This window comes from Chlorocebus sabaeus, chromosome 2 (assembly GCF_047675955.1).
Source record: "Chlorocebus sabaeus isolate Y175 chromosome 2, mChlSab1.0.hap1, whole genome shotgun sequence".
Taxonomy (NCBI): domain Eukaryota; kingdom Metazoa; phylum Chordata; class Mammalia; order Primates; family Cercopithecidae; genus Chlorocebus; species Chlorocebus sabaeus.
In genome coordinates, this window is record NC_132905.1 from 449,975 (window position 1) to 467,721 (window position 17,747).

General features: G+C 56.9%; 1 protein-coding gene across 4 annotated transcripts in view; it reads right to left on the reverse strand.

Moving 5' to 3' along the window:
- Positions 1–17,747, reverse strand: part of RTEL1 (regulator of telomere elongation helicase 1) — a 37,858-nt gene that overhangs the window by 19,433 nt on the left and 678 nt on the right. For all 4 annotated transcript variants that reach the window (XR_005234998.2, XM_037983003.2, XM_037983002.2 and 1 more), the window contains exons 2-12: positions 17,227–17,498; positions 16,255–16,453; positions 15,821–15,914; positions 15,101–15,182; positions 14,839–14,899; positions 11,389–11,464; positions 10,258–10,342; positions 6,384–6,449; positions 3,905–4,058; positions 252–290; positions 99–177 (exon numbers count right to left, since the gene is read on the reverse strand). Coding sequence is in view for 3 of the 4 variants with exons in the window: in XM_037983003.2 (XP_037838931.2) it covers positions 99–177; positions 252–290; positions 3,905–4,058; positions 6,384–6,449; positions 10,258–10,342; positions 11,389–11,464; positions 14,839–14,899; positions 15,101–15,182; positions 15,821–15,914; positions 16,255–16,453; positions 17,227–17,328 (1,037 nt within the window). In the remaining variant the exon portion in view is untranslated. The remainder of the gene's footprint in view (positions 1–98; positions 178–251; positions 291–3,904; positions 4,059–6,383; positions 6,450–10,257; positions 10,343–11,388; positions 11,465–14,838; positions 14,900–15,100; positions 15,183–15,820; positions 15,915–16,254; positions 16,454–17,226; positions 17,499–17,747) is intronic.

Sequence of the window (17,747 nt, forward strand, 5' to 3'; positions counted from 1 at the left end):
AACAGGCCTCACTGGTGGGACAGCCCAGGACTGCACCACGGACTATCTCTAGCTCTAGGCTGGGCCTGCAGTGAAGCAGCTGGCTCCCCGCCTCTCACCTCCCTGGCTTGGTGGCACCGCTGTCGTCTCCAGGCAGCTCAACGGCATCGATGGCCCCCTCCAGACGGAGCAGGATCACTGCAGGTCGGGTTGAGGAGGCATCAGGGGGAGGCCCCACTCAGCCGCAAGAAGGTGGGGAGGGCAGCACTTACTCTTCAGCTTTGCAATGTCTTCCAGCTCCATGTTCAGCCCTGGGCAAGAGAAAGGCAGCAAAGGCATAGTCTGTGTCACACTCAGACCAACAACCCCACCCTTGAGAACCAGGATTCCCGGCATGGAAAAAAGGACGCCACCATGGGAGAAGAGGCTACCAGAACCCATGCCAGCCAGTCCAAACTGGAGACACCAAGAGAAGGCATTTTCCATTTATCTATTTATTTTTGAGACAGGGTGTCACCCTGTCACCCAGGCTGGGTTGCAGCAGCGCTATCTCTGCTCACTGCAACTTCTGTGTCCCAGGTTCCAGCGTGTCTGTCTCCCAACTAGCTGGGACTACCGGCGTGTGCCACCACACCCGGCTAATTTTTGCGTTTTTAGTAGAGATAGGGTTTCACCATGTTGCCCAGGCTGGTCTTAAACTCCCGACCTCAGGTCATCCAACTGTCTCGGTCTCCCAAAGTGCTGGGATTACCGGTGAGCCCTTGTGCCCGGCTGCGTGGTTTACCTTCAGAGTTAACATCTGTGAACACATCTGTGCGTATGGATGTATCTCCACAAAAACACCCAGTAACCATGACCAACCCAGTAACCATGACCAGCCCGTTGCCGCATCACGGGTCCTGAAATACCACCTTGCAGGAAAAGAAACCAGAGCTTCTTGGAGACTTGGCTGATTCCAGGTCTGGAGCAGGACATAAGTGTGAAAAATCCTGACTCCCAGACAGCAAAGAGGCCACAACTGCCGGGGTCAAGACACATGGGCCCACATGAAAACACCTCGAGGTGGAGCGACGGAGGTCAGGAGTGAGATTCAGGGTGGCGCGCGGAGCAGGACCAATCCCTACATGCTCACATACATTCACTGATGACGTCTGATTGATTGATTGACTGATTATTGAGACAGAGTCTCGCTTTGTTGTGAGGCTGGAGTGCAGTGGTGCGATCTCAGCTCTCTGCAACCTCCGCCCCCCGGGTTCAAGTGATTCTCCTGCCTCAGTCTCCCCAGTAGCTGGGATTACAAGCACGCACCACCATGGCCCACTCATGTTTTGGGGGGTTTTTTGTATTTTTAGTAGAGGCGGGGTTTCACCATGTTGGCCAGGATGGTCTCAATCTCTCACCTCATGATCCGACCGCCTTGGCCTCCCAAAGTGCTGGGATTACAGGTGTGGGACAGCACACCCGGCCCACAGCCAGCATTTATCCCGCCTTTCCTGTGTGAATGGGATCACCACACGGCTGATGCGATGCAGAGCACGGCCCTAGATTATTCCTGCTAACTGACTAAGTGACAGAATTGGCACACTACCATCTTGCAATCCCCCAATAATCAACAGAATCAGGTGTTCAGCAGCAACAACGTTAACATCAGAAGAAACTGGAAAGCAGATACTGTGAGCCTCCTGATAGAAAGGACATCCCGCCTGGAGCCAGGCAAAGGGTGGCCCCAGTCTAACTGGGGTCCTCAAGCCACCTAAGGGCACCTAAGTGCGGAGGAGACGAGGACACGGGGAACTCGTGTGACTGCCCCTCCCATACCCAGATTCAGACTCCGCAGGGTTCCTCTCAACGTCTCAACAACCAGATCGTGCAAACCGGGAGCTCTACTGGCCTCTCCAATAAATAAAGTGTGAGGAAAAGAATGGACCCTGCCAAGCACGGTGGTGCATGTCTGTAGTAGTCCCAGGAGTTTGGGAGGCCGAGGCAGGAGGATCGCATGAGCCCAAGAGGCGGAGGCTGCAGGAGGAGGAGGCTGCCGTGAGCCCTGATGGCACCACTGCTCTCCAGCCTGGGTAACAGAGCGAGACCCCATCTCCACAGGCGTAGGGGGACAAATAGCGATGAAAACTGAAGTTCCGGTCCTGAATGAGACGGCAGAAGCCCCCCTCACCACACGTCCCCCACTAGTTACAACGAAAAGCCCTGCACATCAAGTAACTAACAAAACTGAAGAGTGGAGAAGGCCCCTGGGGCGGTGTGCACACAGCCCTGGGGTTGGCCGGTGTTCCTCCCACGTCATATAACCGACGAAAGGGCAGCTGCCGAGATGCAGGAAGGAGACCTGTCACTCCCCACCCTGCGCCAGGCAAAGGATGGAAAGAGGTGGCCATCCACTCCCAGTTAGAGGTGGGGCTGGGGGACTGTGGAGAAGAGGGAGGTGGAGCGTTCGAAGTCCCAGGAACCCCTTCCCCTACTGCAGCGCCCTGCGTGGCAGTCTTGAGATCCGATGGCAGTGGCGACCGCCTGCGGTCCCGGTGCTTTAAGAGGCTGAGACGGGAAGACCCCACGAGCCCAGGAGGCCGAGGCTACAGGGAGCTAAGATCGCACCACCGCATTCCAGCCTGGGCAACAGAGTCAGACCCTGTCACTTAAATATATGTATATATATAAAGGGATCCTAAAGCCAGAACAAATGCCAAGTTCACAAACTCACTTTCTCCCAAGCAGCCACCATGGTGAGAAGGGTGAGGACAAGGCTGCCCAGGATCCAGGGTCCCCATGGTGTCCGTCCACACGTGCAATTTTAAAGGAAAATGAGGAAAGCTGATGCTGGAGACGCTCACACGCAAGTCACAGCGGAATCAGTGAAGATACTCACAGACTCCTAGTCAGCTGTTTACAGAGGCCATGCAGAAAACACGGACACAGGCCGGGCGCGGTGGCTCACGCCTGTAATCCCAGCACTTCAGGAGGCCAAGGTGGGTGGATCACCTGGAGTTTGAGACCAGCCTGGCCAACATGGAGAAACCCTGACTCTGCTAAAAATACAAAATTAGCTGGGCGTGGTGATGCGTGCCTGTAGTCCCAGCTACTTGGGAGGCTGAAGCAGGAGAATCACTTGAACCTGGGAGGAGGAAGTTGCAGTGAGCCAAGATCGCACCATTGCACTCCAGCCTGGGCAACAAGAGTGAAACTCTATCTCAAAAAAAAAACAAAAAACAAAACACAGATAATATAGACCAACCGACCACATCCATGGGGGTTTCTATGTTTTTCCGCGTACACCGTGACTAGCACTGTGTGGAAATACGCCTCTGGATGAACACTGGGAAGGAACCTACGGGCACAGCAAGTGATGCAGGCCCGATGTGTGGGTCATTTAAACAGGCAAAATGCCCTTACAGTGAATATATTTAGTTTTACTTTTTTTTTTTTTTGGAGACAGCCTCACTCTGTCGCCCAGGCTGGGGCAAGCTCTGCCTCCTGGGCTCAAGAGCTCCTCCCACTTCAGCCTCCAGAAAAGCTCAGACCACAGGAGCACACCACCACACTTGGCTAATTTTTTGGTAGAGCGAGGTTTCACTATGTTGCCCAGGCTGGTCTCGAACTCCTGGCCTCAAGCGATGCTCCCATCTCAGCTTCACAAAGTATAGTTCTCTAATTTTACACAGTAGAAGCCAAGTTGACACTGGCTGGGAGAAGACATAGGTCTTCGGAAAACACCAGAACTACTGAACGATACCAGCCCTTCCACAGCCTACAGGACCCCAAACAATTCACACCCGAGAAGCCTCTGAGAGAAGTGGGTGCCCTGCAGTGCCAGCCTGAACAGACAGTGCCCAGGCCGACCACACACAGCCACAGGGCAGGCCGCCCCCTGCAGCAGCGCAGGCCTCAGGACCGAGCAGCCTGGCTATGAACGCACCTGGGCTGGGGGAGTCTGTGCTGAACTCCGGGTGCGGCTCGCCCAGCTGCGCAGTCTTGGTCTGCTCCTCCAGCACCTGGTCTATGACGTCCAGTCCTGAAGCCAGGTCATGGGGGGTCAGGTCAAAGGACGCTGATTCTTCACACATCTTCTCCTGGAGTCCGAGCACACCCAGATCACCACAGAGCAGGATAGGATCGGGGGCCCGAATCACACGGATCACCACAGAGCAGGATAGGATCGGGGGCCCGAATCACACGGATCACCACAGAGCAGGATAGGATCGGGAGCCGGAATCACCGGGATCACCACAGAGCAGGACAGGATCGGGAGCCGGAATCACTGGGATCACCACAGAGCAGGATAGGATCGGGAGCCCGAATCACACGGATCACCACAGAGCAGGATAGGATCGGGGGCCCGAATCACTGGGATCACCACCGAGCAGGACAGGATCGGGAGCCGGAATCACCGGGATCACCACAGAGCAGGATAGGATCAAGAGCCTGAATCAATCACACGGATCACCACAGAGCAGGATAGGATCAGGAGCCCAAATCACCCGGATCACCGCAGAGCGGGACAAGATCAGGGGCCCGAATCACCGGGATCACCACAGAGCAGGACAGGATCGGGAGCCGGAATCACTGGGATCACCACAGAGCAGGATAGGATCGGGAGCCCAAATCACCCAGATCACCACAGAGCAGGACAGGATCGGGAGCCCAAATCACCCAGATCACCACAGAGCAGGATAGGATCAGGAGCCCGAGCACACGTGGATCACCACAGAGCAGGATAGGATCGGGGGCCCGAATCACCCGGATCACCACAGAGCAGGATAGGATCGGGAGCCCAAATCACCCGGATCACCACAGAGCAGGATAGGATCGGGAGCCCGAATCACCAGGATCACCACAGAGCAGGATAGGATCAGGAGCCCGAATCACCGGGATCACCACAGAGCAGGACAGGATTGGGAGCCCGAATCACATGGATCACCACAGAGCAGGACAGGATCGGGAGCCCAAATCACCCAGATCACCACAGAGCAGGATAGGATCAGGAGCCCGAGCACACGTGGATCACCACAGAGCAGGATAGGATCGGGGGCCCGAATCACCCGGATCACCACAGAGCAGGATAGGATCGGGAGCCCAAATCACCCGGATCACCACAGAGCAGGATAGGATCGGGGGTTCCAGAAAGCAGGAATGGGGTTGGGGTGCAGAAGGCACAGGAGGCTGACAGCCAAGTCCCCAAAGCCACACCCTGGGGTCTCTAAGGCCAGGCCACAAGCAGGTCCAAACACGACTGTCTGGCCCACACCAATATTGAGAAACGATTATTTCAGGCCAGGTGCGGTGGCTCACACCTGTAATCCCAGCACTTTGGGAGGCTGAGGTGGACAGATCACTTGAGCTCAGGAGTTCAAAACCAGCCTGGGCAATGATGTAAAACCCCATCTCTACAAAAAATATAAAAATTAGCCAGGCGTGGTGGTGTGCACCTGTAGTCCCAGTTACTTGGGAGGCTGAAGTAGGAGGATGGCTCGAGCCCAGGAGGTGGAGGTTGCAGTGGACCAAGATCACACCACTGAACTCCAGCCTGGATGACAGAATGAGACCCTGTCTCAAAAAACAAACAAACAATTATTTCACTGGAGTTGCCTTTTTTTTTTTTTTTTTTTGAGACAGAGTCTCGCTGTCACCAGGCTAGAGTGCAATAGTGTGATCTTGGCTCACTACAACCTCCCGGGTTCGAGCAATTCTCCTGTCTCAGCCTCCTGAGTAGCTGGGACTATAGGCGCCCACCACCACGCCCAGCTAATATTTTTGTATTTTTAGTAGAAATGGGGTTTCACTATGTTGGCCAGGATAGTCTTGATCTCTTGACTTCATGATCCACCCGCCTCAGCCTCCGAAAGTGCTGGGATTATAGGCATGGCCTACTGCGCCCAGTCAACATTTTTTTTTTTTTTTTTGACACAGAATCCCGCTCTGTCACCCAGGCTGGAGTGCAGCGGTGTGATCCTGGCTCACTGCAGCCTCCACCTCCAGGGTTCAAGCAATTCTCCTGCCTCAGCCTCAGGTCATGTGGCCAGAAGGGCAGAGACACCGCAGGCGAGACCACACGCCTGCTGCTGCCCTGGTGACAGAAGCCGAGGGCAGAGGAGACATCCCTGGCCCAGGCTGACCCCTAGCTGGCTGGAGGGAAGGGGTCTGGGGAGTGGCCTGGGGGGCCCTGCGCCTGAGGGGCGGGGGCCTGCGCCTGAGGGGCAGGTCCCTGGCCCAGCTGGCCAGTCTCCAGCCCCAGCAGAGGCATCGGATCAGAGTGGGACGGGGTGCAGAAGCTCCTGGGGTGCTCAGTCCTCAGTCCTGGGCGCCGAGGGCTGCAAGGGTTTGGCCAGAGCCCCTCCAGAAAGGTTTGCGCTGCTCTTGAAGAAACAGGAGGCGTTTAGGAGACAGTGGAGACTCACCACATTGTGAGCTTCGTCAAAGATCACGACCGTCCCCTTCAGGTCAATGCTGTGTGCTCTGCGGCTCTGCAGGAGGAAGAGAAGGGACACGGTGCTGGAGCTCACAGGGGCAGGAAGGAGGGAAACCAAGGCACGTGCGGCTGGCATCGAACATCACAAGTGCTGATGACAAACACCGCCGGCGACGTGGAGAGGACAGGCCAGATCTGGATGGCAACCTGGCAACACCGCCCCACCAGAAGCAGCAGCACGCCACGCCGGGAGACGCTCACGCGCGGCATGGAAAGGCACGTGCCACGCTCAGCAAGACGGACGGCCACGACGTCCTGGCGGCCCCCGGCCACCGCAGTCAGCCAGCCACAGACCACAGGAGCCAGGAAGACCCAGACCCAGCAGTTCTCTGCCCCGGCCCCACTCAGGGAGATTTACAAACCCAACTCCAGGCCGGGCGCGGTGGCTCCCACCTGTAATCCCAGCACTGTGGGAGGCCGAGGCAGGCGGATCACGAGGTCAGGAGTTCGAGACCAGCCTGACCAACATGGTGAAACCCCATCTCTACTAAAAACACAAAAATTAGCCGGGCGTGGTGGTGTGCGCCTGTAACCCCAGCTACTCAGAAGGCTGAGGCAGGAGAATCGCTTTAATCTGGGAGGCAGAGGTTGCAGTGAGCCGAGATTGCACCACTGCACTCCAGCCTGGGCGACAGAGTGAGACTCCATCTCAAAAAAAAAAGAAAAAAAAAAAACCCCCAACTCCCAGGTCCCACCACAGAGTGTCATGGGAGCAAGTGGGGTGGGGTCCAGCTTTGGTACTTTTAAATTTTCACACATTAAGATGCCCATTTTAAGGGTACTGAGTTCTGGCAGTTAAGTGCACCACATAACCACCAGCCCCACCCCTGCCTCTTCTATTAATACAGCATCATGTAAACGGAATAAAACAGTAGGTCTAGCCGGGTGCGGTGGCTCACGCCTGTAATCCCAGCACTTTGGAAGGCCAAGGTGAGTGGATCACAAGATCAGGAGTTTGAAACCAGCCTGGCCAACACGGCTAAATGCCGTCTTACTAAAAATACAAAAATTAGCCGGGTGTGGTGGCGGGTGCCTGTAGTCCCAGCTACTCGGAAGGCTGAGGCAGGAGAACTGCTTGAACCCGAGAGGCAGAGGCTGCAGTGAGCCAAGACCACGCCACTGCACTCCAGCCTGCACCACAGAGCAAGACTCTGTCTCAAAACAAAAATCAAAAAACAAAAAACAGTGGGTCCTCCTCAGTTGGCCTCTGGGTTAGCACATCTGAGACTCATTGGCTCCCTGCTGCCGTGTGACCACAGCCCACGCCCACGGCTGCTGTTGGGGTTTGCGAACCACGGTTTGTCCATTCACCAGTGGGTGGACTCACGTGGGCGGCTTCCCAGTTCTGGCAACTGTAAACAAAGCTCTGGTAAACTTGCACATTGAAGTCTTTTTTTTAAATTTTTTCTTTTTTTTTGAGATGAGGTCTCTCTATGTTGCCCAGGCTGGTCTCAGACTCCTGGGCGTAAGCGATCCCTGAGCCTTGGCCCCTAAAGTTCTGGGATTACAGGTGTGAGCCACTGAGCCTGGCCACACACAAATCTTCGAACACGTCTTCCCTTCTCCCGGTTCGGCCGTTCGCCACACGTGTTTGTGGAGTGGCTACACAGCTTCACAGCTCAGCAGCAATGGATGAGATCCGGCTGTTCCACCTCCTCGTGCCACACTCAGGCTTCTGAATTTCAGCATGCTAGCGGGACCGTAGTGCCGGCTCCCCGTGCCTTTCATCTGCCTTCTCCTGTGACTGGAGATGCTGGGCGTCCTTCCATGTGCCCAACTGGCCACTCCAGCCATCTTGGTGAAACGTCTGTGCAGATCCTTTCCCACTGGTTAACTGGGTTTTTTGCTTAGTTATGAGAGAATTTTACATACTCTGGTCAAAGGTCCTTTAAAATAAGAGGAGGGCTGAAAAATGTTTTTTAAGTCCTCTGAAAGACAGAAGCATTTTCTCCCTTTCTATAACTGCTCTTTAATTTTCTCAAGTCTTCTAAAGGGTTGAAGCTTTAAATTTTGGTGAAATCCAAATTTTAATGTTTTCCTTCACGGCTAGTGCCTTGTGTATCCACACTAAGAAATCTTTGCCTACTCCAGAGTTGCAAAGACCTCTCCCATGTTTCTTTCTATAACTTTTAGTATCGCTTTTACATTTAGGTTTATATAGAGTAAAGCAAGAGTTAAGATTCACTGTTTTCCAAACAGATATCCAGCTGTTCTTAGCACCACTTTTTCAGAAAACCAAAAATCCACCTTCATTTCCTCTCTCAGTTACATTGGCGTATTTGTCAAAAAACAATCATCACGGGCGGGGCGTGGTGGCGCACGCCTGTAATCCCAGCGACTCAGGAGGCTGATGTGGGAGAATCGCTTGAACCCAGGAGGTGGGGGCTGCAGTGAGCCGAGATGGTGCCACTGCATTCCAACCGGGGTGACAGAGCGAGATTCCAACTGAAAAAAAAAAAATGACCGCAAGCGTGTGGGTCAGCTGGAGCTTGCCGCCTTCTCCACAGCCTGCAGGCCTGTGCCTGAGCTGAGCCATCTCCACCTCCACTCCTGCAGCTTTAGAGGAGTCTTGAAACCAGTGAGGTGAGTCCTCCAGCTCTGTTCTTCACAGTCATCGTGCCGTTTTAGATCTTCTGTGTTTCCGTCAAAGTGTTGGACTTAACTTACCAGCTGTGACAGAATTGTCCCAGGGAAGGGCCTGGTTGGGTTAGAAGCTCTCCAGGTGGTTCCCAGGGGCAGCCACGGCTCAAAGCACCGAGTCACCCACAACCACGGCAAACCTCACCACAACCACGGCAAACCTCACCAGCTCTCTGTGGGGTTCTACAATCGTTGCCCAGGAGTCGGCCCCCAGCCTCCTCCCTTGCTCTGCTGCACCTGCTAGGGCTCCGCTCAGACCCATCAGCGTTCCCCATCTCCTGCCGACATCACACTTGGGCCCTGCCCACTCGGCTCTGCCTCCACCTCCTCCCTCTGCTCTACTTCTCTTCAGTCTCGTCGGCTCACAGGCTTACTCTTCTGCTATCTACCTGTCCCCCCCCACTAGAATCAAAGCTCCACGTGAATGAAGCCAGTCTTGCTATGCCTGGAACAGCCCCCAGCATGATGAGCTCTTGATAAATATACACCCTGAGAATGAGCGAACCAACGGAGGGATCTGGAAGCGTCACCACATCATCACCACGTGAACACAAGTCACTGACCCACGGTGTGATGCCACCTGCACTAAATAAAAAGTGTGGGGCACAACAGCATGTGGGTGAGTACAGGCTACGAGGAGGGAAGTGAGTGTGGGGCCGGGCATGGTGGGGAGTGAGTGTGGGGTTGGTGGGGGGAGTGTGGGGCCGGGCATGGGGGGAAGTGAGTGTGGGGCCGGGCATGGGGGGGGAGTGAGTGTGGGGCTGGGCACATGGAGGGAGAGTGAGCGTGGGGCTGGGAGGAGGGGAGTGAGTGGGCTTCCCGTGTTCTCCGTGCTTTGCTTCCCGTGATCGGACGTCAAGGAGGGAACCTGAGCTATCAGGATCAAGAGTGGGCACTGGCCTGTGGACCACAGCCTGGAGGCCTCTCCTCACTCCCACCAGCCTGCCCACTCCCAGATTGCTCAGAACAACTGACCCAGGGCCTGGGGGTGCTCACAAGTGTGTCTGGCCAGGTTGAACCCCTGCCCAGTGACAGAGGTGAGTTCTCCCACCCAGGCCTGCTGCTCTAAGTCCCTGCAGCAGCAAAGGCTCGGACGGCCTTTCCCAAGCCCAGGAACGCCCCTGGACATCAGGAGTTGTCAGCTATGCAGACTGAGCCCCCACCTTGGCATCCAACAAGTAATTGTACGGCATGAAGATGATGTCGGCTTGCTGCTTCAGGTTCCGGGACAGGTAGTAAGGGCACACCCTGGGAACGAGGAGAGGGGAAGATGCTGTGAGCACCCCATGCAGGGGACAGTGACCCGAGGCCGGGGCCGCCACGTCTTCTGACCTGGAAGGAGCCCTAATCCTGTGCATGGGGTCCAGGTGGGAAGCCGCTGTCTGGGACGGACGGGGAGTCCACATGAGTTTCAAACCATGTAAATCGTCATCTCTTTAAAAACTCGATGGAAAAGAAAAACCAACCCTATTCCTGGATAGAGGTCATCAGAAACAAACACAACACAGAACCACTAAAACAAAGCAGAGCTGGGTCTGGCGTGGTGGCTCACGCCTGGAATCCCAGAACTTTGGGAGGCCGAGGCGGGTGGAACTCTTGAGCTCAGGAGTTCGAGACTGGACTGAGCAACAGAGTGAGACCCTGTCCGTACAAAAAATACAAAAATTAACCAGGCGTGGTGGTGCACGCCTGCAGTCCCAGCTACTTGGGAGGCTGAGCTGAGAGAATCACTTGAGCCTGGGAGGTTGAGACTGCAGCGAGCCAAGATCACGACGCTGCACTCCAGCCTGGACAGCAGAGCAAGCCTCTGTCTCAAAAAAAAAGAGGGGCAGGAGCTCTCCCCCTCAATATAAGAAAAGCTTTATTATAACTTGAATCTCTGAAACTATAAAAGAGGTGGACAAAGGACATATTTGCTGTCCTCAGAAGAACGAAGCCGGACTACCAGCACCAGCATGGGAAGCTATCCACAACGCTGAGTGAAAAGAGCAAACTGCAGAACAGTCTGTGCAGACAAAACCGTGCGTGCTTCCACACAGACACGAGCCTGCAGGGCTCTGTCCCCGCTCCACGGTGGCTCCTGGGGTGGCTGAGGGCCAGGGAAGAGGGAGGCGGTTTCGCTTTTTACTCTGTGTTCCTCAGAGCTGCTTCAACTTTCTCATACTGAACGGTGGTTAGTTTCATAACTTAGAAAGGAACAAAGAAAAGGGAAGAAACATATCTGGGCCTCCACAGGTCACAGGAGAGCTGGGCCATGGAAGGACAGTGGCCGTGGCCTCACTGAGGGGTCTCACCTGTGCCTGCTTCCGCTCTTGACCAAGTCCTCGATGTCCAGGATGGGGCTGGCCAGCTCTTGCTCCAGGCTTCTCTCTGTAGGTGTGAGGCGGGGTAAACACACACCCTCAGGGTCCCAACCACAGAGGGATGCCCAGGACAGAACAGCTCCTACACAGCAGGCAGGGCTGGGTGCCCCCCGCCCCAATCACGAACGTGCCACAAAGCACCCATTGAGGGTCTCAGGTGTCCAAGGGAGGCCCCCACCGGAAGTGATCCCGAGGGAGCCCTCCTGTGCCCCTAGAAGGCCTGAGGTTGAGGGTGGATCAGACAGGGGCCAGCAGGGTTCCGAGGGTTCTATGCATCTTCTCTGAGACAGCCCAAGACAGGACAGGCGTGACGGCTACACTCAGCCCTCCTCAGGGCAGGGAAGAACAGCCCCTCAGCGTATCGCCCCAGCCCACAGAGGCATCTCCCAAAAACCCTGGAGGTGCCCCCGTGATTAGCACCGTGGCTCAGCTTCCCTGCCAACCACAACAGGCCCAGAACTGCCAGCGAAAGGAACGTCAGGTTTTCCTAGGCTAAATGGTGGCCCACTCCCCTCTGCAGCATGGCGGTCCTGGGAAAGGGCACTGCCTATGCTGGCTGAGAGCACCAGGGCAGAAAAGACTTCAGGGAGTTTGGGGGATGTCCTGCCCCTCCCTTGCCTCTACAGCACAGGCCCCCAAACTGGAACCACAAGAACTCCTTAAGGAGCTGCTTAAACACAGACAGAAGCAGGGACCTCTTCCAACAAGCACCCCAGAGTCTTAGGGCAGCCGCGTGGGGCAATGGGGCCTTCCCCAGCTCCCGGCTGCATCGTGGCTGCTTTGTGCCCGTCCCCGGGAGGTGCCAGGCCCCCTGAGAGCCAGGACTCAGCTGCAGAGGCCAGAAGCGCACACGCGCACATACACACACTCACACACACACACCAGCGATGACTCAACTCCAGACGCTCCCAGGGATAGCAGGGAAGGCAGGGGAGGAAAAGCACATCCCTGAGCGGCACCATAGCAACGACCAGCCAATCAGCACACACTGCCGCACAGCGGCACTTGCCAAACCTTCCCCGGCAGAGAGCTGAGGGCGGGGCGAGGACAGGAGCTGCAAGGGGAAGGGGGACAAGGGGCAGGGGCCTCCCAGAGGCTCTGCCCCAGGCTGACCCCAAGCTTGCTGTCCCCAACCAGAGTCCTCACAGGACGCAGGCCAGGAAGGGTGCCAGCTCTCTAGCTGTCTCTTCATTCGACCAAAACACCTGCCTCCCTTCCTCTCAGACCCCTCCAGGAGCTGCAGCCCACTCTAAAGATGCCAGGCTGGCCGGGCGCGGTGGCTCAAGCCTGTAATCCCAGCACTTTGGGAGGCCGCGGCGGGCGGATCACGAGGTCAGGAGATCAAACCATCCTGGCTAACACGGTGAAACCCCGTCTCTACTAAAAAATATACAAAAAATTAGCCGGGCATGGTGACGGGCACCTGTAGTCCCAGCTACTCGGGAGGCTGAGGCAGGAGAATGGCGTGAACCTGGGAGGTGGAGCTTGCAGTGAGCTGAGATCGCGCCACTGCACTCCAGCCTGGGTGACAGAGTGAGATTCGTCTCAAAAAAAAAAAAAAAAAAAAAAAAGATGCCCAGGTTGGCACAGGTGCTGCAGACACCCCCTCAGAGTCTGTCCAGGGGGCAGACAGGATGCAAAGGTTCACCGCTAGGCAACCTCCTGCCAGGTCGGGCAATGAGAGCCTAAGCCAAGGGAGACAGGCTGGGGCTGGATTGAGTCTTCTTGGACTGATCCCACAGGCCTGGGGGGGAGACAGATGGGGTCCCAACACCCAGAGGCCTGACACAGATGGAAGCAGCACAGGAGGCGGTCAGCGGCCTCCCCACCAGGCGCCAGGCACCAGGCACCAGGCCCGGCGGCCACAGGGGTGCTACCCTTGTCCAGGACCACCGCCGGACAGGCCCACACTCAGCGTTCCACACTATCCCAAGGACCCCTGCTGCATGGGACCGGGGACACCCAGCAGGCACTCCTGTCCTGTCCCGGAAATCCGGGTGAGGACTTTGGAAATGACGACGAGCTGAGAATCTCCAACAGCACATCTGCCCTCCCGTCCCAGAGTCACGTCCTGTGGGCACCACCAGGATGAGTGGGCAGCTTCCATCAGGGAACCTGGGGGTGGAGGCAGAGCCCCTCAGAGCCCCTTCTCAGGACCACCAAAAAGGCCTGGACAACCACACATCAATGTGACTGGAGGTCCTTGGTGCCACCAGAACAAAAGACACAGCAAACAAGAAGCAACACAGAAGATGCCTCCAGCAACACAGCACAAGCCTCCAGTAAGCGGAGGTCTCCCTGCAGGCCCATGTTCCGCCCACCCTGTCCCTCCAGGGCCCAGAAACGCCTGGTAGTGGGTCAGGCGGGACCACCCGGCTCCGTCTCTGCCAGGGGAGCACTGTCCTAAATATAACGGCAGCTTCAGGGTCCTCAGTCCTGGCACACTGAGCACTCAGCAAACACGAGTGCAGACAGCAGCCCGCAGGACCGCCGACGCCTTCTAAGTGCTCCAGGGCCACGTCACCTGAGGCTTGAGCCCCAACTGAGGCAGGAAACAGAGGGAACCCTGATCCCACAGAAGCTCAGGCCGTGCCGACTGCAGAGATGCCACCCTCAGGTCACAGAAACTGTAAGGGCAGCCGACGGGGGCACACCCTGCCACTGTCTCTGAGACCCCGTGAAGAGCCCCAGAAGCCCCTGACATACCCGAGGGGCAGCCACGTGGGTGGAGAAGCACCCCTGGCCCTCACAGACTGTGGCCACCTGCAGTCACAGGGCAAGGTGCCCCAGCTCTGCTCCCGTCACTCACTCATCCCGTCTCCTGAAGAGGCCCCAAGGCCCCCCGTGTCAGACCCACAGGACTCAGCCTGGAGTCATTCTCAGGGCTGTAATTTTTCTCTACAAGGTCAGCACAGGACAAAGACACATGCGGCAAGGTCGGGGGAGGCCAGACACGGCTTCCAGGACACCCTCCCAAGATGGTACAAGGGCCGGTCACAGGAGCACCCGCTGCTGGGCAAGCAACAAAACCCCAGGCTCCCCGAAGACAAAGCAGGTGTTCAGCAAAACCGCCGCTGTATGCACCAGTAGTCAGGTGCAGGGAGCCCTTCTCGTCCGGAAATGGAGGGAGCCTTCCCAAAATCCAAGGCCCCAGGCACCAGCCACAGGCACCAGCCACAGGCAGTCCTGCCGGCTGGCCATCTCAGACCACCGTGTGAGCTCTTCCACACAGAAGACTAACACGGGTGGCCCCAAGTCAGAAGACAGTGCCCAGGTACATGGCTGCACTGGCCGCCCCACCAGGCAAGCACAACCAGGCTGACACCCTGAGAGGCTGCACACACCTCCAACCCGAGCCTGGTCCCACCGAGCTGCCTGTACCTTCCACGTTGTTGTAGAAATGACAGGAGCGACTTGCCACCTTCTTGCGGCACAAGTGGATCTGCGGGAGGAAGGGCAGAGTGCGCGGCTGGAGCATGGCCGAGAAAGGACCCGAGCCAGTCCCCACCCCCACCAGGCCCTCCCCTGCAGTCCCCCAGTGAACTTCGAACCCCAGCCCAGCGGGAGCACAGCCTGGGATTCTGGATACCCAGCAGCACTCGCCTCGCGGAACCCTGAGCCGGAGCGGGAACCAGGAGCCCACCTGCATGTGGTTACTCTCTTGTTTCTTCACCTCTGGATGGATGCACAGCTGCTCCCGGGAGCCCAGTACACACACCTTAGGCCTGGAGGGAGAGAGCACTGTGGGTGGAGGAGGAGCTGCCTCCAACAGCCACAGCGTGGTCCCGCAGCGTGAGCCGTATGGAGACACACAGGAGCACTGGCAGCCAGAGGAAGTGAGCATAACTGCAATGTGGTCCGGATGGAGGAGAGTGGTCTGGGCGCAGGAGAGTGGCCCGGGAGTAGGAGGGAGCAAGGAGACAAGGGGGGGAACTGGACAGAGGGACGAGATTCGACAGCTTCCACAGCACCCCGCCATCGGCCCCTCCACAGGAACCCGACAGAACACCAAGACTCTGCAGGGCTCTGACAAGCGGCAGGGCCTCCTCCCACTTCATGTGCAAAGCTGCACTGGGGGCCGGCCCTGACCTGCCGCACAGCTGCCACAACAGCACCTGAAAGGAGCTCAGGACACCAGCCCAAGGTCAGCACACAAATGCAAAGCTGCCTCCTCACAAGTAATGGGCACTAGAAACAGCCCGGGCCCCGCCCTACCCCTGGGCACCAGCACACTGCACACTTCTGGGGAGCGTCTGGAAAGACCGCCCCCTCCACTACAGCACAGCATGGTCTGTGGACCCAGCACCACATCAAGCTGGTTCTCTCGAGGACCCCAGGACAGGTGTGAACTCGTCTGACCCACCGGTAGGAGGTGTTCCGAAGCTCGTTGATGACCTGCGTGAGTTGCGAGTGGGTCCTGGAGGCGTAAATGATCTTTGGGATATCCGTGTAGCAAGCTGCCCAGACACAAGCAAGCACAGAGGTCATGGTTCTCACGTGTCAAAAGCGGGTGGCATTCAGCTAACTCAGCCCTGCAGACAGCCAAGAATCTGACACCCCAGAGACTTGTTTATCAAAAATGGGTGAAGTGGACATCTGCCATGCCCTAATTCAGCAAAAAAGCCCAACCCTAGGTTTATACCCACGATGGTGAGAAATCATGTGGCAGCTACAGAATTCTCCTTGAGCTCTGATTAAGAGACGGCAGAAGCCCCCGTGGGCCCACCCTACCCTCGGCGCCATCCCTTGCCAGCCATCCCCACAGGAGGCCAGGAGAGGCCTGGGAACTAGGGTCACCTATGGGATCTTCAGCAGCAGCAGCAGCGTTGCCCCAGGACGACAAGGCCTGATTCGGGAAAAGTTCCCCTTGAACCCTCTCGGCAATCTTGCGGGCAGAGATGGTGTCTCGGAGGTGTTCTCGCCAGGCCAGCGTGGTACACAGCAGGCACAGCGTCTTCCCTGTGCCCGTGGGGCTCTCCAGAATGCCGTTCACCTTCTGAACGGAGTTGGGGGCAAGGGTTACGGGGAAGCCAGGAAGAGGCAAGGCCACACAAGCCACCCTGAGACAAGCCTCAGCAGCCAGCGGGCAGCTCTTCGCAGATGCAGAGGCCACTGTTAGGTGGCGAGAGCCCCACGGGACCATGGATAAGTCCGCAGGACACTTTCCACTCTTGCCCTAAAGGGCGTGAAGCAACTCCAGCTGCCATCAGCAGACCATTTGCAGAACGTTACCCGAAATGCGACAGTATTTTTCAGCCTAAATAGTAAGATGACTAATTAGGCGTCAAGTATCAAAATAGGAAACTGTTCTGCGTTTCCAGATTACGCTGTCCTATCTGATGTCCTACATACGAGCTCTCAGATGGGAACCTGAGCAGGAAACTCTGGGAGGGGAGGGGTGTGAGCCGGGTACAAGAGGGCACCTCAAGGAACCCAGGAGAAGGTAACCTGCGCCGCTGCCACCTCCCTGCACCCCCAAGGTTCAAAGTGAGGCTGGCCACCGGCTGCCCCCTGATGGAAATGCTTCCTCCTGACCCGTGAATACCAGCCGCTCCTCAGAGGCCCCCAAGGCACTAAGTCTGTCACTCTCAAGGACGATGTTTTTACTTGTCAATCCTCTCTCTGACCCCACCTGGAACACCAGCCCTTTTTATGACAGGGGCTGCCTCTGGAGGGGCCTGGCTGGAATGGGTCGGGAGAGGGACGCACACCCAGCCCCGGCTGAAGCTCCACCTGCTCACGGTCCTTCCCTCCCAGCCTGTGCTCTACCTGCTGCAGACATTCCAGGACCTTGGTCATGTACTCCTGTTGGCATTTGTAGGGCTGGAATGGGAAGTCTATGGTCACACCATTCAGGACTATCTTGGGCATATCAGCCTGTTCTCAGGAGGGCACAGAGGGTGGCTGAGGGGCAGGCTATTCGGGTCTGTGCGAAAAAAACACTCCGAACATCTTAGGATCTCGGGCACTCCTGGTAACTGATGCGAGCAGGTGCACTGGGACACAACGCGGTTCTCTTGGAGAATCCCTATGGCACAGACCTGGGAAAGACAGTAAGACTCTGTAGACAGCCTTTGTGGGTACCAGGCCACTTTCCCAGGCGTTTCTATGAGTCCCTCCTGTGGAGAGGGTCGGAGGGCAACCCTGGCATATGCCATCTCAAGGAGCTGGCGGGGCAAAGATGCGAAATGGCCGGGCCTTGCCTTATCCTCCCGCCCCACAACTCCGTCCTTCCCTGGCAGAGACGCCCACAGCGCTGCAAGTTCCGCCCGCAGTAATTCCGTGACTTC